This window comes from Danio rerio, chromosome 14 (assembly GCF_049306965.1).
Source record: "Danio rerio strain Tuebingen ecotype United States chromosome 14, GRCz12tu, whole genome shotgun sequence".
NCBI lineage: Eukaryota > Metazoa > Chordata > Actinopteri > Cypriniformes > Danionidae > Danio > Danio rerio.
In genome coordinates this window covers 52,517,501-52,541,489 of record NC_133189.1, presented here as the reverse complement: position 1 = coordinate 52,541,489, position 23,989 = coordinate 52,517,501, and the positions used below count along the sequence as shown (strand labels likewise).

General features: G+C 39.3%; 1 protein-coding gene across 50 annotated transcripts in view; it reads left to right on the top strand.

Moving 5' to 3' along the window:
• The window catches only part of rapgef2b (Rap guanine nucleotide exchange factor 2b), a 252,942-nt gene that overhangs the window by 143,359 nt on the left and 85,594 nt on the right, over positions 1–23,989 (top strand). For 6 of the 50 annotated variants that reach the window (XM_073922263.1, XM_073922261.1, XM_073922277.1 and 3 more), the window contains exon 1: positions 9,421–9,554. The exons of the other annotated variants lie outside the window; for them this stretch is intronic. In XM_073922263.1, the coding sequence (XP_073778364.1) occupies positions 9,495–9,554 (60 nt within the window). In that variant the 5' untranslated portion in view covers positions 9,421–9,494. Of the gene's footprint in view, positions 1–9,420; positions 9,555–23,989 lie in introns of those variants that run through there. 50 annotated transcript variants of the gene reach the window in all.

The following is a 23,989-nucleotide window of genomic DNA, read 5'->3' as shown; positions in this document are numbered from 1 at the left end:
TCATGGATGCTCTTTTGTTGTTTTTCCGCTTCTCCATAATGAGCCTCTTTTGTTCCTGAAATGCACTCTGGGTGAAGCAGCGCGTCCCTTGATGTGACCCTGTTACCGTGGTGACGTAATGACGTGCTGATTGGTGGTTACTGTAACGACCGGCCGTCCCGCACCTGAGCTCGTGTTTTTTTTTTGTTGTCAGGCATTACATCATCGGGGATGATGTCATCGGGGGTTGTTTTGGTCCCAGTGCTGAGCTGGAAATCTTCCAAAATTTCCCTCAGTAAAGCCTGTCCGTATCTGCACGCCCACACGGCTTCTGTACGCACAGGCCATCAGGAAATGTTTGATGCGCTTGAGAAACACTAATGTCTGAGCATAAATGATAAAAAGCTTCATCATATCTCTAGTAATATTTGATCATTTTAGTGCTTTTGTAGTAATATTATCATTATTTGTTTAAATTATTAAAATAATGAATGCCTTATTGAAGTATACATGGCATGGTTTACTCATCATTAGATTTTATTTACAAATATTTTAATAAAAATAAAGCTATAATATCTTCTCTAATATTTGAAATGATTTTATTTAAATAAAATATTAAATATTTAAAATATTAGATATTCTAAAATTAAATAATCATTATTTAAAATCAGTATTAATAGGATAAATTACGTTTATGAAACCATCTCATATAATTAGTAATATTTTTTTTAAACTACCATTGTAGTAATGTTATAATTTCTTTATTTTAGCAATATTTTAATATTTGTAAAACATATATATGTTATAGATTTATTAAATAATAATTGATTTAGTTAAAATATAATGGGTAAACTATGCAATGTACACTTGTGCGCATAAAAACTTTTATTGTTTTACTTTTCATAGTTAATAAATATCAATTTTAATGGGATACATTAAATATAAACCTTTATCACATATCATTAGTAATACTTTATTATTTGAGTAGTTGTAGTGTTTTTAATGATTTTGTTAAAGTATAAAGGGTAAACTACAATGTAAACTCAAGCACAACAAAAACATTCATTATTTTGCTAATATTAGTTATTAGAAATCATTTTCAATTAAATATGTTAAGTATATGAAACTTTCATTACATATCATTAGTAATATTATATTATTTGAGTACCATTGTATTATTATTATAATTTTTTAGTTAATAGTTATTTTAATATTTGAAAAATGTATATATGTTATAGATTTATTTTTTTATCTTATCATGTTTTAAATATAATATAAAAATATAATATAAAATATAATTCATAATGGGTGAACTATGCAATAAAAACATTCATTATTTTACTAATCTTAGATATTAAATGTCAATTTCAATGAGATACTTTAAGTATATGAAACCTTCATCACATATCATTATTAATATTGCATTTTCTGAGTACTAATATAGTCATATTATTATTATTATTATTATTATTATTATTTTAGTACTTTTTTTATATTTGTAAAAAAAAAAACATATACAAATGAAGTCAGAATTATTAGCCCCCTTTGATTTTTTTTCTTTTTTATTTATTTTTCCCAAATGATGTTTAACAGAGCAAGGAAATGTGAATTTTTTTTATAATATTTTTTCTTTTGGAGAAAGTCTTACTTGTTTTATTTCGACTAGAATAAAAGCAGTTTTCAATTGTTTAAAAAAAACATTTTGAGGACAAAATTATTAGCCCCTTTAGACATTTTTTTTTTCAAAAGTCTACAAAACAAACCATCATTATACAATAACTTGCCTAATTACCCTAACCTGCCTAGTTAACCTAATTAACATACTTAAGCCTTTAAATGTCACTTTAATCTGTACAGAAGTGTCTTGAAAAATATCTAGTCAAATATTATTTACTGTCATCATGGCAAATTTCAAATAAATCAGTTATTAAAGTAAAGTAAAAATTTGCTCTCCGTTAAAAAAAAAAAAAAAAAAAAAACGCGGAAAAAAATAAACAGGGGGGCTTATAAGTCTGACTTTAACTGTGTATATATATACATACATATATACATATATATATATATATATATATATATATATATATATATATATATATATATATATATATATATAAACAAAATAATTAATGAAACAATAAGTATAATCACAAGTTTATGAGGTATAGTAAAAAATAATAGAAATAATTGATTCATTTACAACGTATTGCCTTGGTGACTGTCTGTCAGACAGATATAATGTATAATGTGTCAGACATCAGCATTGTGTTGGACATTTGCATAAGTCATCTGATTGGCCGTCTGTTGGTCTGCATTGTTCTTATTTCCCTTTGTTATTCAAATGGTGATTATCATAGAGTGTCAGTCCAGGTCACGGGCAGACATCAGAGCTCGCCTGTCTCAGAAAACAATCAGTGCTTTATATCACACACGCACACACACAGACTGACCACTGACTGACTGAACCAACATTTACTATATTACTTTATGTTGACTGACAGAGAGAGAGAGAGAGAGAGAAATAGCCTACTGTAACGTCTGCAATTATATAAAATACATCAATAAATGCAACATATATGAACAAATACATCCCCTTATAGACTCCGAAATGATAACAATTACAGGAAAACTACACGCAGCATACATTTAGTCCTTATTTGGGTTCAAAAACAACATGCAACATATAGGCCACAGTCAGTGCAAACCTCTCATCTGTATATTTAATCTTCACCAGCACATGTAAGCTCTGTTAGAAAGCAGTTCTGTCATTTAGAGTTCATAATAGGGTATATGCCGAAGCATGCTAATGGGACTTTTAATTTGCCAGTAACCTGGGTTTAGTGCTTCCGGCGAACTGTATGCCAATGGTCTGCTTTCTTTAAAAATCAGCGATCTCCACTAGCTGAGTGATATCCGATATTAAGTGGGTCTCAGATTGTACAAGAAGCAATGCATTACATTACATTTTCCCCCACCATGTCTGAGCATTTATTTAACCCCAGTATATGCAATGGAGCTTCTGCGCTAGTCTGCCGATTCTGATGGGCGCGTGCAAATAAACGGCTTTTTGTCTCGTTTAACGCTTGAGCAACTAAATGAGTGCCATACTTTATTTAACTGAATGTATTTTAATGACATTACAACATTGATGCTGTAAAAGGAACTGTATAAGATGGAAAAAAGTTTACAATAACAGGTCACCGGAAGTTTATCAGTATGGGAAAAACACTAGCTCGGCATATACCCTATAGTCCAAAAGGCGATGATAAACATGGCAGTTTGTTTATGATTCAGGTTGCAGAAACAATTTGCTCCTTTGTTTTGTCGGCTTTTCCTTTGTTTTTTCACACTTTACTCTCGCGTTTGTCCGTTTCTGAAAGGATCCGATGTCAGAAGCACTTCAACAATCACAAATGGGTCCAAGAATGGGTCCATCGTCCTACTTGACCAGAGATCAGATGTGGCTGCAAAGTGGCCGCAGAAGTATAAACCAGTCTCAGCCTAACAGAGCGAAGTCACGTGACTTTACGTGTAGAATAAGTAATTAAAAATTGACCTGGAAAAATTAGACCGATTATAGGTTCTGAATGTCGATTTCGATCACTTTCCGATTTATCGCCCAGCCCAAATGAAACAATACAAAATCAATTCTAAAAAGCACAATTTTTGTAAATGTAAATAAACACTTTACCATCTTTATTGTTTAAATAATTAAATGCGATTAATCTTTGTTACACCTTCAAAAGTCTTAATTTTTGCGGCCAAATGTTGTAAACTCTCTTGAAATGCTCTGTCACAGGCCTTAAAAACATATGCAAATGATAAACCTTCACTCTATTTTGGTAAATCTTAGCAGTCACTCTAATCATCCTCTGTTTTGTGGCACCTGGTCAACTACAATTCAGACTCAGCATTGTAAATCCTGAAAATCCATGCACACGTTGGGATATTGATGCTAAAACCATATATTGTGCAGCCCAAGATACACTAGAAAACTAATCATGTCTGCAAGTCTCTGTAAAGCATGAAAACCCATTGTGTGTGTGTGTGTGTGTGTGTGTGTGTGTGTGTGTGTGTGTGTGTGTGTGTGTGTGTGTGTGTGTGTGTGTGTGTGTGTGTGTGTGTGTGTGTGTGTGTGTGTGTGTGTGTGTGTGTGTGTGAGAGAGAGAGAGAGAGAGAGAGAGAGAGTGTGTGGTGGGGGTGGGGAGTGAATTGGCAGCGTTGTCATAGTAACACGGAGGATGTCAGTGAGCCATGTGCTCTGTGCTTCTGTCGTCTGCTGTCCTCCATCTCTCCGTCTCTCCATGTTTCTCCGTCTCCAGGCTCTCTCTCTCTCTCTCTCTCTCTCTCTCTCTTTCTCTCTCTCTCTCTCTCTCTGTCTCTCTCTCCTCCACGGTTGCCATGCCGACTGCCTGCAGCGCTGACTATGAGCGGAGGGGAGCGTGATAATGACATTACTCTCGCTGGGCGAACTGTGCTCATCCTTCATTTCTCTTGTCTCTCCATCCCTCTCTTCCTCTTTCCCCCTCTGTTATTTCCATATCTGCTCTTCACCCGTTGCATGCTCTTTTATTATAATTTTCTCATTAGCGCTCTCTTCTTCTCACGCAGCGTCTGTGCGAGCCTGTGCTCTTCACATTCAACACTTCTGAGTTGACATGTCATGAACGAAATGCTACGTTTCATCGAAAACTCTTTTTACTGGTGTTTTGTTGAGTCAAACTGTGCATGTTACGAACCAAGATCAGAGGTTTGATTTCCAGGAATTATAAATGAATCTAGTGTATACATGCTTCTTATTCTGCAAACGCTGAATCCATCAGCCAAATCATTTACATTTGCTTGATTTACATCAGGGATGTCCAGACTCGGTCCTGGAGGGCCGGTGTCTTGCAAAGTTTAGTTCCAACCCAAATCAGACCCACCTGGGCTAGCTAATCAAGCTCTTACTAGACATTCTAGAAACATCCTTGCAGCTGTGTTGAAGCAAGTTGGAGCTAAAATCTGCAGGACACTGGCCCTCCAGGACCGAGTTTGGACACCCCTGATTTACATGTATGCATTTAGCAGACTATTTTATTTAAAGGCACTTACAAAGACGAAAAAATATATTTACACATTTCAAGAGTTCACACTTAGCTAATGATCAATAAAGCATAATTGGCATGCTGTCCCGGGAGAGGGCCCTGAGCTTGTATTGTCCTCGAGTCCAGGGCTTCCTCCCGTTAGAAAGGCGAGAGGGGAGTTTGAGCTCAGGTAGGTCTCGGGAACTCCCCTGCTTGTCGTCCTGTGAGAAGTGTAAACTAAGGTTATCTTAGATGATCATTTGAATTCGTCGATTGGGTATGATGTATGTCTTTGGACAGTGGGAGGAAACCGGGAAAAACACACGGGGTGAACATGCAAACTCCGCACAGAAACGCCAACCGGCCCAATAGGAGGTTGGACCAGCGGCATTCTTGCTGGGCTGCCGTGTCGCCCTATTGGAAAAAAGGGGGAAGTAGGGGTGGAACTTCCAGACGAAGATAACTGGAGTGAAAAGCTCTGGTTATTTATAATGCGTCCAATAGGGCAGATTATGGAGCTAATATGGTGCCAGCCGTGTTGATCATAAGCACACGATCCTCTCGAAATTAGTTTATAAATAAGCCACACTTGATATATACACTCACCGGCCACTTTATTAGGTACACCTTACTAGTACCCTGTTTGTCTTGAGAACTGCCTTAATCCTGCAAGGCGTAGATTCAACAAGGTTCTGGAAATATTCCACAGAGATTTTGCTCCATATTGACATGATAGCATCACACAGTTGCTGCGGATTTGTCGGCTGCACATACATGATGGGAATATCCTGTTCCACCACATCCCAAAGGTGCTCTAGTGGATTGAGATCTGGTGATTGTGGAGGCCATTTGAGTACAGTGAACTCATTGTCATGTTCTAGAAACCAGTCTGAGATGATTCACGCTTTATGACAGGGTGTGTTATCCTGCTGCAAGTGGCCGTTTGAAATGGGTACACTGTGGTCATAAAGGGATCGACATGGTCAGTAACAATCCTCAGGTAGGCTGTGGCGTTGACACGATGCTCAATTGGTACTAATGGGCCCAAAGTGTACCAAGAAAATATCCCCCACACCATAACACCAACACCACCAGACTGAACCGTTGATACAAGGCAGGATGGATCCATGCTTTCATGTTAATGAATAATGATGCCAAATTCTGAACCTACCATCCGAATGTCGCAGCAAAAATTGAGACTCATCAGACCAGGCAAGGTTTTAACAATTTTGGTGAGCTTGTGTGAAATGCAGCCTCCATTTTCTCTTCTTAGCTGACCTTTTGAACACAATATATTTAATTTTGAGAAACATTTAAAATATTTTAAAGCAGTAAACATGTCAGGCTAATTTAATTATTGACTTGACTTCTGCTGTCTTCATTCGTTTCAAAAACAGATTTTTTTACAATTTAAAATGACATCTTTTCTGCTGGAGATACTGTTGTCCTAAAAAAAAAAAAACTGAAAAAATCGTACACATACCTTAGTAACGGTATTGCAAAAAATATTAACGGTTTTAAAACCTTGGCTTTTCCAAACCGCAGTATACCTTGAAAACGGTGATCGTCCCTTGCCTAGACAGGAGTGGCACCCGGTGTGGTCTTCCACTGCTGTAGCCAATCTGCCTCAAGGTTGGACATGTTGTGTGTTCAGAGATGCTCTTCTGCAGACCTCGGTTGTAAAGAGTGCTTATTTGAGTTACTGTTGCCTTTCTAGCAGCTGGAACCAGTCTGGCCATTCTCCTCTGAATGAACTGCCAACTATACCAGCATATGTTTTACACAGCGGACGCCCTTCCATATGCAACCCAGTACTTGGAAACACCTATACCCACTCATTCACACAATACACTATGGCCAATTCAGTTTATTCAGTTCACCTTTGGCGCATGTGTTTGGACTGGGGGGAAACTGGAGCACCCGGAAGAAACCCACACCAACACTGGGAAAGCGTGCAAACTCCACACAGAAATGTGAATAGGCCTAGCCGGGACTCAAACCAGTGACCTTCTTGCTGTGAGGCGACAGTGCTAACCACTGAGCCACCATGTCGGCCAGATTTGTGACCTAATGTGTTTGAGATGAGCCGGTGAATGCAGAAAGAGGAACTCTGAGCGCTTTCTAAATCTAATATGTAGACTTTGCTTTTTGCTGTAACCTTGAGGATGAGTAACCACCGTATGCATCGCTTATCCATATGTGTGTATGAGTGTGTGTGTTAGAGTGTGTGCACCAATTAGGTAAAGGCTGTACATTTTGCAGTGTGTGTTGTAGTGTGTATTTGTAGTGCTGTGTTTTGTATGTGTGTTTGTGTGTGTGTGTGTGTGTGTGTGTGTGTGTGTGTGTGTGTGTGTGTGTGTCCACGTCAGTCTGTGTTGTAGTGTGTTCATGTGTCTGTTGTTGTTGTGTGTGTGTATGGGTGTGTATAAGTGTGGGTTGCAGTACATGTGTGAATGTGCATTTATAGTGTGTGTGTGTGTGTGTGTGTGTGTGTGTGTGTTTGCACGTCAGTGTACGTTGTACTGTGTGCATGAGTGTGTGTGTGTGTGTGTGTGTGTGTGTGTGTGCGTGCGTGCGTGTGTGTGTGTGTGCGTGCATGAGTGAGTGTTGTGTGCATGTGTGCAGGAGTAGTGTTTGTGTGGTGTATTCATGTGTGTGAGTGTATTTATGTGTGTGTGCATTAATGTGTGTTGTAGTGTATTCATGTGTGTTGTGTGGGTGTGCATAGTTGTGTGCTGCAGTGAGTGTGTGAATGTGAATTTATAGTGCGTGCATGAGTGTGTTTGTGTTTGCAAGTCAGTGTATGTTGTACTGTGTGCATAAGTGTGTGTGTATGTTGTAGTGTATGGATGTGTGTGTTTATAAGTGTGTTGTGTGTGCATTATTGTGTTTAGGGTATGCTTGAGTGTGTGTGTGCATGCATGAGTGAGTGTTGTGTGCGTGTGTGCAGGAGTAGTGTTTGTGTGAGTGCATTTGTGTGTGTGTTGTACTGTATGCATGTTTGTGTATACAAGTGTGTGCATTCATAGTGTGTGTGTGTGTGTGTGCGTGTGCGTGCGTGTGTGTGCGTGTGCGCGCGTGTGTGTGCACGTGTGCGTGTGTGTGTTATAGTTCATTCGACTGTGTGTTGTAATATGTTAATGTATGTGTGCGTGAGTGTGTGTTGTACTGTATGCATGTGTGTGTTCACAAGTGTGTGCATTCATAGTGTGTGTGTGTGTGTGCGTGCATGAGTGAGTGTTGTGTGCTTGTTTGCAGGAGTAGTGTTTGTGTGAGTGCATTTGTGTGTGTGTTGTACTGTATGCATGTTTGTGTTCACAAGTGTGTGCATTCATAGTGTGTGTGTGTGTGTGTGTGTGTGTGCGTGTGCGCGCGTGTTTGTGTGCGCATGTGCGTTATAGTTCATTCGACTGTGTGTTGTAATATGTTAATGTATGTGTGCGTGAGTGCGTGTTGTACTGTATGCATGTGTGTGTTCACATGTGTGTGCATTCATAGTGTGTGTGTGTGTGTGCGTGCATGAGTGAGTGTTGTGTGTGAGTGTATTTGTGTGTGTGTGTTATGGTGCATTCGACTGTGTGTTGTAATATGTACATGTGTGTGTGTGTGCATGAGTGTGTGTTGTACTGTATGCATGTGTGTGTTCACAAGTGTGTGCATTTAGAGTGTGTGTGTGTGTGTGTGTGTGTGTGTGTGTGTGTGTAGTATGGCAGGCACCAGCGGCTCTTTTTCAACATCAGTGCAGGGAGGGAGGAGGAGGAGGTTCCTATTAAAAGCCCCCTCTTCTCCTCCTCCCCCTCCACACACACACTCACACACTCACACACCCCCTGCTTTGGACACAAATGAACCGGGAGTGTTTAACAAAGCCAGCCTGGATGCGTGAGGTTGTTTCTCTGGTCACAGTCTCGGCTAATGGTGCATAAAGCGCTGCGCGTGGAGAACACACACTCACACACACACACACACACACACACACAGACAGAGACAGAGAGGATGGGGAGGGAGTGAAAGTGCTGTCAGCCATTTTTGCCTTTTTCCTCCTCATTCTTCATGCTGTGTGGATCGGCGTTGCTCCTCAGCGGCGGGAGACTCTCACCTCATCACCTGAAGCGGAGGATTTCTTCTTCAGCACTGTTGGATTTGTCGTCTCTGCGTTGTGTTTCTGCTTCTCTTCGTGGAGCTGCTGAACAGACAGATGTCGTCTGCACCTGACAGGGATTTTGCTTGAAGAAGGAGCCGTGTTTTCCCCAATCCAGCGCATCATCTACGCTAAACACACACACACACACTCTCCCCCGCCTTCCCTTGGAAAGATTCTCCTCATTTCCCCTGCAGGAGGAGGGAGAAGGGAAGACTCGCTGGAGGGGGGGAGAGACAGCGAGAGAAGACGGGAAGATTAGCAGGATCCAGCAGGATGCTTAAATTTCGCCCTGCATCTGCACCTCCATTATGAAGCCATTAGTCAGTGGTGGCGGCCATGGAGTCTCCAGCCAGGCTGATAAAAGCCCCGTAAGTATCGACCCTACAAACAAAACACTCCAGTCGCTCGTCTGACGGGATCAGATACAATGAATAGCGTCAAACGCGATCATATCAGTGATAGCGGCAGTGACATCGGTCTGATAGCGTGCATGCAGGTGTGTTTAATAGTGGTTTGATGCAGATGTGTGTGTGTTGTGTGGGATTTTCGTGTACGAGCGACCTCATTCATCTGCCACTGCTGTAATGTGTGTCAGTGTGTGAAGGCGGCCATGTGCACGTCACCCATTTGTGTGCGTTGGATGATGAAATGGCCATGATAGTGTGTGTGTGTGTGTGTGTGTGTCGTGGTCTGATAATAATGGCTGTAAATGGTGTTTGAGTGTGGGAGGAGTCCTCATATGATGCTGTCAGCTCTATATGTGAGTGCATATGTGAACGCTTGTTTGCATTCATGTGTGTGTGTGTGTGAGTGATCACGCTCTTGGCTGTTTGCACACGGCCGTCATTGGAAAGCGATCAGCGCTGGACTGCTGAGTTGGAATGATGAGCACTTTTAGCTGTAAATGAATTGATCTTCTGTCTGCTGTAATGTGCGGGTGTTCATTTGGCCGTGCGCGAGAGCTGGAAACATGTGCGGCGGATCGAACGTCTTCATAGAGCCTGACATAACAGAGCGTTGCTATGCAACACATATTCAGTGTGGAAGTTGCAGTGATGTGGTGAACAGGTGCTGTGAGGGTGTTGGGGGCTTTCAGAGCTGGAGGTCTTCTTTCTATATTTTGGTTTTAAAGCATGCAAGTTTACTCTGTGACCATGTCTTTGGATTATAAACTGACATTTATTTGTTGGCACTTTGGCTCAGTGGTTAGAACAGTCGCCTTACAGCAAGAAGAACACTGCTTCTAGTCTCAGCTTGGTCAGTTGGCGTTTCTATATGGAGTTTGTATGTTCTCCACATGTTGGTGTGGGTTTCCTCCGGGTGCTCCGGTTTCCCACACAGTTTAAAGAGAGTTAGAGTGTATGGGTGTTTCTTAGTACTGGGTTGCAGCTGGAAGGGCATGCGTAAACCATATGCTGGAATAGTTGGGGGTTCTATTCGCTGTGGTGACTCCTGATAAATAAGGGACTAAGCTGAAGGAATGAATGAATGAATCTTCAATGTATTCATCGCTTCCTCCTCCGTTATCAATTCACACACATTTTGATTTTTCTTTTCAGTCATTTGAGTTTTGTTATCTGCTCTTCAACATCATATTATATTAAACTCACCTTATTAAAAGTAGATTTTTTCCATTTATTTTTCTAATTCTTATCTCTCTGTAATTCAGTTCAGTGCTACAACTTTCATAATCATTAAAAATTTCTCAAATTTTGTTTAATAACTTTTTATTTAGAGTTCTAATAACGTCAAGAACCATATTTGGCACTTTAATAATTAATTAAATATTTTGCAAAAGTTTGATTTATGAGATATTTAGTTAGTTGGTTAGTTAACTATCCATCCATCCATCCATCCATCAATCATTTCCTTCCACTCATTTATCCATCCATTCCTCATTTGCTGCCATCCATCCATCCATCCATCGATCCATCCATCCATCATTTCCTTCTATCCACCCATCATTTCCATCCGTCCATCCATCCATCCATCAATCCATCCATCCATCCATCATTTCCTTTTATCCATCCATCATTTCCTTCTATCCACCCATCATTTCCATCCATCCATTCATCCATCATTCCCTTATATTCACCAATCATTTCCATCCATCCATCATTTCCTTCTATTCAACCATAATTTCCATCTATCCATCCATCATTCCCTTCCATCCCTCCATCCATCCATCCATCCATCCATCCATCCATCCATCCATCCATCCATCCATCCATCCATCCATCCATCCATCCATCCATCCATCCATCCATCTATGCCTTATTTTTCCATCCCTCCTTCCCTTTATCCATCCATCCATCCATCCATCCATCATTTTCGTCCATCTGTTAATTTTCTTCCATCCATCCATCATTTCCATCCATCCATGCATCCATTTATCCCTCCCTTTATCCATCCATCCATCCATCATTTTCTGCCAACCACCCATAATTTGCATCTATCCATCCATCCATCATTTCCTTCCATCCATCCATCCATCCATCCATCCATCCATCATTTCCTTCCATCCATCCATCCATCCATCCATCCATCCATCATTTCCTTCCATCCATCCATCCATCCATCCATCCATCCATCCATCCATCATTTCCTTCCTTCCTTCCTTCCTTCCTTCCTTCCTTCCATCCTTCGATCCATCCATGCATCCATCCTTTCCATATTTATGATCTGTTAAAAGAAATGCCTTCTGCTCAAGATTTAGCTGTGATTACCTTGTAGTGTAAAGTTTGCTCAGAATATTATTTTACTTTTTGTCTTTTTGTAAGTCTTAAGTTTCTCATTTTTAATGCACGATTTGCAGTTTGTTTAGCATCATTCAATTGCATTTTTAAAGAAAAGCAGGGCCTGAAAAGAAGAATAGCGCACTGTCCTTCATCAAATATCAGCTTTATTCCCTACATTAGCGTCATAAATATATTGGCGTGTGTTTGTGAGAATATCGGTAGTGTTTAATCTGACGCCCAGCTGAAGCTCTTTAATCTTTTGATCCTCTCAGCTCAGGAAAGCGAGAGGCCCCTAGAGCGATGCTGAGGCTTATGGGATAGGTTTGCAGCTTTGAGTCCTCCAACGTCAGCCCTTTTTTTCTTTTTTTTTTCCATAATGTCACACCTTTTGCTTTGACAGACATGAGCTCATCATGGTCACATAAGCCACAGGTTCACACATCCACACCTTAAATGTGCAACAGCAGGCAGAGTGATGTTAGAAACAAGTGTGTGTCCAGTTATGCAGAAAAATACACCTTCCTACCTGCATGAATCAGTTTTTGGACTTTGGTAGCATTTTTGTCTGGTTATGTAGGTCATTATGACTGCAGTCATTTAGAAACAGCTTGTGACCCAGGGACGTTTTAAAGAGCGAGGATCCTGTTAAATGTGTGACCCAACTACATTTATTAAAGTCCTTTAATCATATTGGTTTCAGAGACTCATACAATTGGTTTATTTTAGTGTTGTCAAACGATTAATTGGGAATAATCACATCCAAAATAAATAATGCATGTGTGTTCACCGAGTACGTTTACATGGACACCAATCATCTGATTTTATTAGACAATACTCTGATTAAAAGTCTGCCATGTAAACTGCAATTCTTAATCAATTTAATCTGATTAAGGTCATAATCGAACTAAACAGAAGTGGAGTTAGTTAAGACATGGAGTATGCCGATTTTAGTGGCATGATTGAAGTGCAGTATAGACATGTACAAACCGTAATCAAACTATTACAGTCATTGGATTTTCACCGCATTTTGCGACAGGATAATCTATACACACACTCTACACCTGAGTCAGAAAGGACCACAGATTCCTGCACCATGAAATGCCATACACATGCGGTATTATATTTCATTAAAGGGCACCTATGGTGAAAAATCTACTATTCAAGCTGTTTGGACAGACATGTGTGTAAGTATAGTGTATAGACCGTCATATTGGGGTGATATAAACACACCCAGTGCTTTTTTTCAATTTAACAACATAAAAACGGTGGACCAATTGGAGCGGTTTTCAGACCGACTGCAACTTGACGTAGGAGTGCAGTCCCCCCCCCCCCCCGCCCACCAATATTGATTGACAGGCTTGCGTCACCTAATTTTCAGTTTGTCGTTTCACGTCCGCCATTTTCAGCGTGAGTCAAAGCGATATCACTAAAGGAACATCCTTGCTCTATTTTTAGATGTAAGGCTCATTGGGCTCAACACAAGATCAATATTCTCCACATTATCGCTCTAATCGAAATTATTGGTTGTACCTTTAGGAAGGTTTGCAAACATGTAATTTTCATTGCGTCTATCTTAAACTTCAGCAGTTTGCATTTCTCATGTTCACAGAAGCTCCCTGTGATCTTAACCAGGTGCAGCTGGAGAAGTGCAGGCTTGTTGCCTCATGTGCGCGTCTCTCCATTGGAACAAACTTACCTGCAGGTCGCACACTAGAAGCTCCGCTCTGCGCGACGCTGACGCAGCGCAATGCATTTTGAAATTCTGGGCGTGGGTTTCTGTCGGGGTGCACGCGGCGGCAATTCAAGTAGGCGGCTGGGCGCTGCGGACAGCCAACTGACCCAGCTGGGGTTCAAACCAGCAAACTTCTTGCTGTGAGGTGACGATGCTAACCACTGAGCCACCTTGCCACCCATATTTATTTATTTACATAAGCGTGATCAGTCTTATAAGACATCTTGACTACACATTACATGAGATATAATTTACACACACAAAAGAGCAAAAGCATGGATTTGTGTGTAAGGGCAATGTAGCCGTATTCATTAATTGACAAACTCCCCCAGAGGCTTCACAAGAGTGATATTTGGGACCCCAGTGAGAGTTTCGTGCTGTTTTACTGAAAGCCTCTTGGGTTAATTGACTGAGGTCTGCCCTAAAACCTGTGGCAGGAGAGGTTAAGTCTGTATTAGGTGCAGCAGTGACATGTAAAGGGCACTTAAAGGACAGGAGGGACCCCTGGGTGGTACGAGAGGCAGGCAGGATGTTGCTATTGACACATGTATATTGACTGCTGTCGCTGCCAACATTTTGTCCAAATGATGTCTTTGCATACTAAAGATGTGCTGTATAAATGGGTCGGTCTGTTGGTGGTAAATTAAGCATATGTAGTCATTTTTAAGGAGCTCGTATGATGCATTATAAAAGGTCATAATTTGGTTTTGGGGTCAACAAAACAGATCAAAAACACTTCCATTGTCTGATAATATGCATTTTTAAAAAAATGTAATTATCCAAACAACCCCCATATGATTTTTTCAGTGATTCATTTGTTTCCAACCCCGCCTTTGAGTGATGTTAATCTGCACTGATTGGTCTAATGACACAGTCTGTTGTCATTGGTGGACTGCATTCAGCGAGGGAGAAAAATGCCCAGGGTATATGTGTGAGGCCAATACAGGAGTGCATTAAAGCAATGCAGTTAAACACCAGCATACACTCTATTCTTAACCACAACCCCAAGTATGTGAATAGCCCTATAAAGATTTAACCTGAGAGATACAGTACAAGCACTGATCTATAATAGATAAGTAATTACAAGCTGCGCGAAGCGATTACAAGTTACAACACACAGTTAAACACATATTTTGCTGACTACAAAAAGCTAGAAGGCAACAATTTTAATCACACTTACAAGTTGTGTAGATAGGAGAAACGCTTACAGGATCTGGAGTTAGAAGAAACTGGTCCATATAAACTGTAACAGTTACTGACAAAGTCTCATACATTAATAATCTTTGCTGATCCTTTCTTTAATAACAAACGGCTAGCGAATCCTGCGTTGCAGAATAGGTTATTGCAATAATCATCAGAAAAATGACGGGAACAAAGACAGCACATGGTTGGCTATACTGTGGTGTTGTTGTGAAAATTAACTTTAACCCTTTATTTCCCAGAGCTGCAGCTCTTAGAGACTGGCTATCTCTCAGTGATCTAGTCTTTGTGTCATGAACAATCCCATATTCCCCTGCGCTCCGCTAGTGGCTGAAAGGATTGGCGCGTTCACGTTTTATTGGATCAGGCATTTTATATTTGGTGATGTTTTTTATTGATGTCGATTTGGGCAGGCAAAAAAAAAAAACAGAACACAAAATGAATCATTTATTCAACTCTGAGATAGGGTTGTGCCGATAGACGATAGTATCGTGTATCGACGAGCTGAAACCTATGACGATTTTAAAGACGATATTTAGCTCGTTTGGCACTAATATAGACCTATTACATGTTTTAATTGCATTATTGAATAAATTGAATAGTATTATTATTTTTAATCATCATCATTAATAATAAATTAACTGTAACTATTAGGTCAAACAGGCTATTTAATATTAGAGCAAAATAGGCTATTACGGACTCGCCGCAGCCATGTCTAAAATGAAACTCTTATCGGAAAACAATAAACACATATGCTAAGCGCAACACTGTGTTAGATCTTAGCAAATACAAATGTAACACTGTTGATGATTACTTTTGTGATGATTACCCCTGAAGCCGCTCTGCGCTCAACTGAACATAAACATGGACTACTTCACCGCATCAGTCACGTGCAGGCCTCTCGTCTGAAAGCATCATAATGCATCCTTGTTTATTACATGCATAAATGAATATAACTTCATTTGCTTTCATCCTCGTATATTATATCCATTTTGCGGCAGTCCCGCCGGCCTAGAAAAACGACATGAACCTGAAGTCACCATCAAATCCTGTCCCACACCACACTGTTGCATCGAGTCTTGTTTGATATAATTTCGGCCTCAAAGCCCATTTAGCTGTAAGAGCGTGGTGATTTGCATCGGTTTGAATTATTAACCAAGATCAAACGTTATGCAAATGCAACAGGTTATTAAATAAGTTTAAAAATCAGCCGAAATGTGAATAAATATGTTTAGATATGGTTAAATATAATAATAATAATAATAATAATAATAATAATAATAATAATAATAATAATAATAACATATATAGAAATGATTCATTGGATTTACAAAAAAGTGTTTGCAAACAATGTTTATGGGCTGAATTTAAACAAACATATTAGGGCCCAATCCCAATTCTACCCCTTAGCCCTTCCCCTTACCCCTACCCCTCGTTTTGCACATGCACACCAAGGGGTAGGGGTGTCCCAATTCTCTTTAGCTTGAAGGCGTAGGGCTAAGGGGAAGGGGTGAATAGCCCTTCGAACGAAGATTTTTCAGGACCACACTTGAAACCAAGGGGTAAGAAAATTTCCCAGAATACACCTTTCACAACGGCAGTATTGCTGAACCTGAATGTAAGGAGATCCACAAATTAGTATTTTTTGTCATTATTAGGAATTTGTACGACAAACAAACATGTGTTTTAATATATTCATAACAACGTTCGTGTTTTACCGTCATGTTTAAAAATAAATAAATAAATAAATAAAAAATAAAACGCTAAATTTCACGTTCTATAATCCCTATTAATAACTCCTGTACAGCAGTCCCACAACATTCCGACACTTGAATACCCTGTCAGTAATGTCTAGTGGCTGTCAATGGGCTTTTTGCAGTGTCTGCTATAATGTTAATGTTGTTTTTGGTGTGTTTACATAATGAATATGGCCACTGTGTAAATACACAGTATAGTTACGATCTTATTGGCGCATTAGATCGTTATGATAACAAAATGTTTGCCTACAGTGATTCCCTGAAGATAAATACCAAAAAAATAACTACAGCAGTCACGATCATCTGATCTCATATGAAGCAAGAGATCGCGAGGACATAGGATGATGTGTGCAGGTGCTGTAGTGCTGTCCCAATTCTTAGGGGTACATTTAGAAGCTCTTCCTCTTCACCTTCGGTTGTAAGGGCCAAGGGGTAGGTGTAGGGGTACAAAATTAGAATTGGCATTGGGCCTAAATTTAGTAATGGTCAACTTAGCTGGTTTGTTTAGATTCAGCCCTTATAAATTGTTGCAACAGGAAAAGAACATATATCTTGTCACTCTCTCTAGAACTATTTCTTTAAATTTGCATTTTGATGGATGTACGGTTATTGCAAAAAATGCTGGGTTGTTTCACCCAAATGTGGGTTGATTATTATGGCAAATCCAATCATTAGTTTATTTTTACTATTACCTTCAAATTTTTTGGAGTTTACATTGTTGCATTCAGTTAAGCATGCAAATCACATCCTCTAATAGATGATTAAAACATGATTCTCCATGTACTGTTTTTAACTGATATATCCGCCTCCCCCATCTCAGAGAATAAACTTCATCAGTCTGCAATGCTCCATTTCCTGCTCAATGAAGCGCCTCGGAAAATGAACTGTGTATTTTGTAGGTTGTCTCTTTGAAAGGAGATATTATGTGAGTGTTGCCTGTGGCACTGAGATTCATAGGTATTTTATAGATGAAAATAAAGAGTACTATTTTGTTTTAAAGAACATCTTATAATCTTATAATCCCTTCTGTTATACATCAGTAAATATGTTTAGAGATTCACAGAGTTGGAACTGCTCTTGTTGTTCATGAAGTTTTGCCTATTTTGTTAAAGGTCTTGTGAAGTCCTTTTAAATGTGTGTTTTTATTTGATGTTTAACTTCTCAACTGAAACATGAGGACAGGACATGTAGTAGCTCCTCTCCTCCAATAGCAATGTGTTTTTGTTTCATCACAGCTTTGCCAGTGAGAGTGGTTGAGCTCAGATGAAAAGCAAATGAGAAGTGTCTTAAAGGGGGCGGGGCATGCCACATACTACACTTTCAGAAATAAAGGTACAAGAGCTGTCACTGGGGTGGTACCTTTTCAAAAAGGACAAACTTGCACCCCAAAGGTACATGTTAACACCTCAAGGGTACATATTATTTTGTACTTAAGTACAAAAGTGTTCCTTCTAAAACTTTTAGGTCCTAAAATATACTTTTGAGGTACCAATATGGACCCTTTAAGTACAAATGTGTACCTTTTGAAAAGGTACCACCCCAGTGGCAGCCTGCGTATCTTTATTTCTGACGCCCTATTCACACGGGGCTTCATCGTCAATGCTTGACTGAAGGCGTGTCTGAAGTTGGGGCTGAGGCGATCGACATAGCAGCCAATAGTCAGCCAATAACATTCAGTCAGCAATAGGCCACTGTCTAGCTGGTGTATTTGCATACAGCGATCTGATTGGCTGACGCTTCCGTCAGTGCTTGAAAAGTTGAGCTAGTCCCAACTTCTGCGGCGAGCAACGCCTCTAAAGTGGCGTCGATGGATCCACAATGCAGTTCGGCAACGCCTGACATCACCCATTCAAAATGAATGGGAAGCGTTGACGCTTACGCCCCGTGTGAATGGGGCGTGAGAGTGTAGAGAGCATTTGATTGATCAGAAGACGTGATTTGAAACTGAAGTGATTCATTTATACCTTAGTCTTAAACTCAAATCCTAGAGGGCCACAGATCTGCAGATTTTAGCTCCAACCAGCTCCAACTCACACCTGCTTAATAGTCTCTAGTAGTCTTGAACACCTTTATTAGTTGATCAGCTGTGCTTGAATAGGGTTGGAGCAAAGCTGTGCAGAGCTGCGGCCCTCCAGGAATTGAGTTTAAGACCCATGATTTCGGCGGAAGTGTCAAACTGCAATCTTTGGATATTTAGATGTTCCTAATGCAAATTTGGTCACTGTTTTGGAGCACAATAGCTTATAGATGTAAAAGTAAGACTAACCAGGGTTCAATGCTAAGGACATTGTCTACTGGTCTGACTGGACTAGCGGTTCAGATTTTTACTTGCCCTGCCAAAATTTTCACTGGCCCCACCAAAATAAATAAATTAAAAAATAAAAAAAATAGCTATTTCTCTTTTCAATTTTAAATAATGTGTCAAAAATAATGTCTGTGAATCTAGAATTTAAATATTTCAAAAAATATTCAAATGTTTAGCCGTAAAATACAGCAGTATGCAAAATGTGCAGGTATTTTATTGCAAAACAAAAGGTGGCTCACTTAAAACTGATGGAAAACTATGCTAAACATCACTTTGTTTTTTATGTGTGTTGTACCCATGTAAATATCTTTTTCCACCACGTTAGAAACAGACGTTTTCGTTTAGCCTCATAATTTGATGTTGCCGTCTCTTCACTGTACTGGTTTTTACCAGGTTGTGGAAAAAAATTACCTGCTCACAACAACAACCAATTACATAAAAGGAACCAAAAAGCAACATGGTGTTTACGACTTCACAGAAAACTTAGCATTCAAAGACTTAAAAGCATAAATTGTTTCTCGATTCTAAGACTGTATTTGCACACAATTGACAAATAGTCGCAGGCAAATTAAAATTTCATGACAAGACAGCACTGGCCTGATCGGGCCAGTAACGATTATCTCTACTGTCCCGAACATCTGGTCCCGGGCCATCAGGCAGTCTTTATTGTTGAGCCCTGCTAACATACTAATACTAGCATCTAAAAATATATATTTTAATTTCACAATACCTTTACTACTCTCAGCACCATTTAACAAATTATGTTTCAATCCATGCTGCAGATTTTCCAGTTTAGGGACCCTCAAGCAGGTCGTACACCAGCAGCGCCACGCAGTGCCATGCATTTTAGAGTTCTAAACATAGGTTTCTATCAGGATACACACACCGGCGCCGCAAGTTGGCGGCTGTCGGCGGCGCCCGTCCACGGCTCAGGACGCAGTTAATTTTTCAGCCACGCCACAGAGCGCCATCTGATTAGTTTCATATTAAATATCATTTGAATGTGCGCGTCTGGTGTGTGATACTTTAAACTGTCATGTGCGCCGAGCGGCGCTTCTGGTGTGCGACCTGCTTCAGTCTGTCACCATCCTCCTCATGTTTTGTTTATTGGCTTTAAAGACTTGTTAAAATGTCAAAAACTCGTCGTTTTCGACGTGTATATTGTAGCTCCTTCCTTCTGTAAAGCTCTAATTGTGTTCTGCTCTCTACAAACCCTGATTACCTAAAAGCCTAGGGTGCTCTGATTGGCCAACAGAACTCTTTGTGATTGGCTAATCACCACTAGTGTGCATCTGTAATGTAACACTCCTTCGAACTGCCAGTTTTGTAAACACAAATATTAGATTCTGGCTATGCAGGCTAATCAACTTTCATCTTGGTGAGCTTTTATTGTGCAACTTTTTTTGAAATTTGAAACAATCTGGGTCACACTTTATTTTGATGGTCCGATTGTTGAATTTAAGTTGAATTTAAGTAACATTGCAACTAGTTTTCATTAGATTATAAGTACTGTTAGGTTGGGGTTAGGGCTAGTGTAAGTTGACATGTACTTTCAAAGTTTCTTATAGTCAGTTAAATGTCTTATAAAGGGGCAGCATCAGCAGATGTTAAGCAGACAGTCTTCTAATACTCAAATGGACCATCAAAATAAAACGTTACCACAATTTGTGACAATAACTGATTTCTTAAATTGAAATTTGAAGTTTAAGCGCTAAATCTCAGGTGTCAAATCCAGTTCCAGGAGGGCCGCAGCTCTGCACAGTTTTGTTAAAACTCTAATTATACTCACCTGATCAAACTAATTGTGTCCTCCAGGCTTGCAGGTAAGTGTGTTTAATCAGGGTTGGAACTAAACTGTGCAGAGCTGCGGCCCTCCAGGAACTGGATTGAACACCTGTGCGCTATACAAATAAACTTGACTTGAATTAAATCAAACTCTCTGGAAAGACATCTCCACAACATTATGACAGCACTATATTTCACTGAGCTGAAGTTGATTTCGTTTAACTTTGGACCGCATTTAGTTCTAATTGTGATCTAAATGATTTTGGAATTAATATTTGGTCTGAATCAGCTTTTTATTTCTTGTATGTATGTTATAAGAATTTGGTGACCTAGAAAAGTGTTAGAAAAGGTCCCTGCTAATGTTTAGAGAACAAAATAAAAATATAAGAGATTAAAATAAATATAAACAGAATTAATAATAATTTAAGAATTGTAATAATTACAATATAATGAATACAAATAAATACAGTAAATATTCCAAAAATAAACTATGTTAATTTAGTTTAAATTGTGATTGGAGTTAATATTTGGTTTTATTCAGCTTTTTATTTCTTCTTTGTATATTAAAAGAATCTGGTAATCTAGAGAATTGCTAGGAGAGGTCCCTGCTAATGTGTAGAGAGGAAAATAAAAATAAGAGAATATCTGCTCCCCCACAGTCCAAAGACATGCGTTATAGGTTATTGAATAAGCTAAATTGGCCGTAGTGTATGTGTGGGTGTAAATGCAAGAGTGTATGGCTTCCCAGTATCCAATGGTGTACTGGTTTCCCGTTATTGGTTTGCGGTATCCACTGCATAAAACATATGCTGGATAAGTTGGTGGTTCATTCCACTGTGGTGACCCCTGATAAATAAAGGGACTAAGCCGAAAAGAAAATTAATGAATGATTACAAAAACAAAGTAAATATTCCAAAATAAAAAAAATTATGTTAATTTAGTTAAAAATAAATAAATAAAATATTTAAAATAAACACATACAAATATAATCAATTGATATGAGTACATTCATGCACTGTAAAACCCAAACGATTAAGGTAACTCCAACCATTTGAGAAAACTGATTGCAACAAACCAAGTTCAAAAACTAATCTAATGAGTGCTGTGAACTTAATCCATTTGAGTAAATGAAGCAATCTGAGCACAGTAAACCCCAATAAATGAAGAGAACTCAAACCAACAGTACTGTAAAACTCAATAAGTTAAGGCAACTCAAACTGTTTGAGGAAACCATTTGCTACAAACCATTTAAGTTAAAGGGCACCTAGGTTACCCCTTTTTCAGATTTAATATAAGTGTTTTGTGTCTCCAGAATGTGTCTGTAAAGTTTTAGCTCAAAACACCCATCAGATTTTTTGTTATACCTTTTATACGTTTCTCTTTTATACCTTTTAGCATCAGGTAGTGGTTTTGTTGTACTGCGCCTTTAAGGCTAGTCCTCCCCGCCCACCGTTTCTATGTGCTTTGCACAGCATGCCTTAATCTCCTCCCTCGGCTGCCTCAGACAACAGACAGACATAAAGGAAGCAGATCTCACATTGTGTTTGTGACAAATTTAACAGTAAGAACTTTACCAATGAGTATTTGATGCATTTGTTATGGAGTTGCAATGATGAGTCACACACAATGTCATTTCAAAGTTCACGCACACACACAGACAGCACACGCGTTTAGCTTTGCACTATTTTTGCACGCAAATGTGACAGGATACAGGTTAATCTCCACTGCTGTATTGATATCTGTTATGTTAATGTACAAAATGCTTTGGGCACGTCCTGTCTTGTTGATATGATTATACATGTGACTACCGGGACATGAAATACGGAGCTGTCAATCAATATTGGTGGGCGGGAAGACCACACTCCTACGTCAAGTTGCGGTCGCTCTGAAAACCGATCCAATTGGTCCACCGTTTTTATGCTGTTAAATTGAAAAAAAATAAAATAAAGGACTGTGTGTTTACATCACCCTAATATGACGGTCTATACCAGTGGTGCTCAACCCTGTTCCTGGAGGTCGACCTTCCTGCAAAGTTCAGCTCCAACTCTGATCAGACACACCTGAACCAATTAATTAGGACCTGAACAACACTTGATAGTTACAGGCAGGTGTGTTTGGTTTGGGTGGCAACTGAAATCTGCAGGAAATGTCGATCTCCAGGAACAGGGTTGGTCACGCCTGGTCTATACACTATACTTACACAAATGTCTGTCCAAACAGCTTGAAAGTAGATTTTTGACCATAGGTGCCCTTTAAACTAATCTAAATGAGTATTGTGAACTTCATTTAAGTAATGAGGTATTCAATTAACTCATTACCTTCAACACTGAGTTCAAAACTCTTTTCAGATTAGTAGAATTAACTTTCAGTCATTTTTGAGTTAACTACACTCATTTCATTTGATAAAGTTGACTGTTGGGTTTTACAGTGTGTATAAATCAGGGGTCACCAATCCTGGTCCTGGAGGGCCGGTGTCTCTACAGGGTTTTGCTCCAACTTGCCTCAACACACGTGCCTGGATGTTTTAAGTATACCAAGTAAGAGCTTGATTAGCTTGTTCAGGTGTGTTTGATTAGGGTTGGAGCTCTAATCTGCAGGACACCGGCCCTCCAGGAACAAGTTTGGTGACCACTGGTATAAATAAATACACGCAAACTGTAATGAGTATAAAAATAACAAGCATTTTACTTTTTTATATTTTTCAAATAATATTTTGGACCCATTGGCATTTTTTCTCAGTGTAAAATTCTGTCTTCATGCAATAAACTCTATAGATGTGTTTTACAATATTGGATGGAGTCTCTTGCAAGAGGATGATCATATGTGGTTCCATCCTTTCGTCTGTCCGTCCGTCCATTCATCCAACCACGCATCACTTTCATTATCATTCCATCCATGCATAATTTTTCATTTATCCATCATTTTTTTATCCCTTCCATCCATCCATCCATCCATCCATCTGTAATTTTTCATTCATCCATCCTTTTCCTTTATCATCCCATTCATCCATCCATCCATAATTTTTTATCATCCCATTCATCTATTCATTCATAATTTTCTTTATCATCCCATCAACCTCCATATTTTATTTTTTATCCATCCGTCCGTCCATCCATCCATCTATCCATCTGTCTGTCATTTTTCATCCATCTGTCAATTTTCATCTATCCATCTGTCATTTTTCATCCATCCATCATCCAACTTTCATCCATCCATCCGTCTTTTTTATTTATCCGTCAATTGTCATTCATCCATCTGTCATTTTTCCATCCATTCACCCATCCAT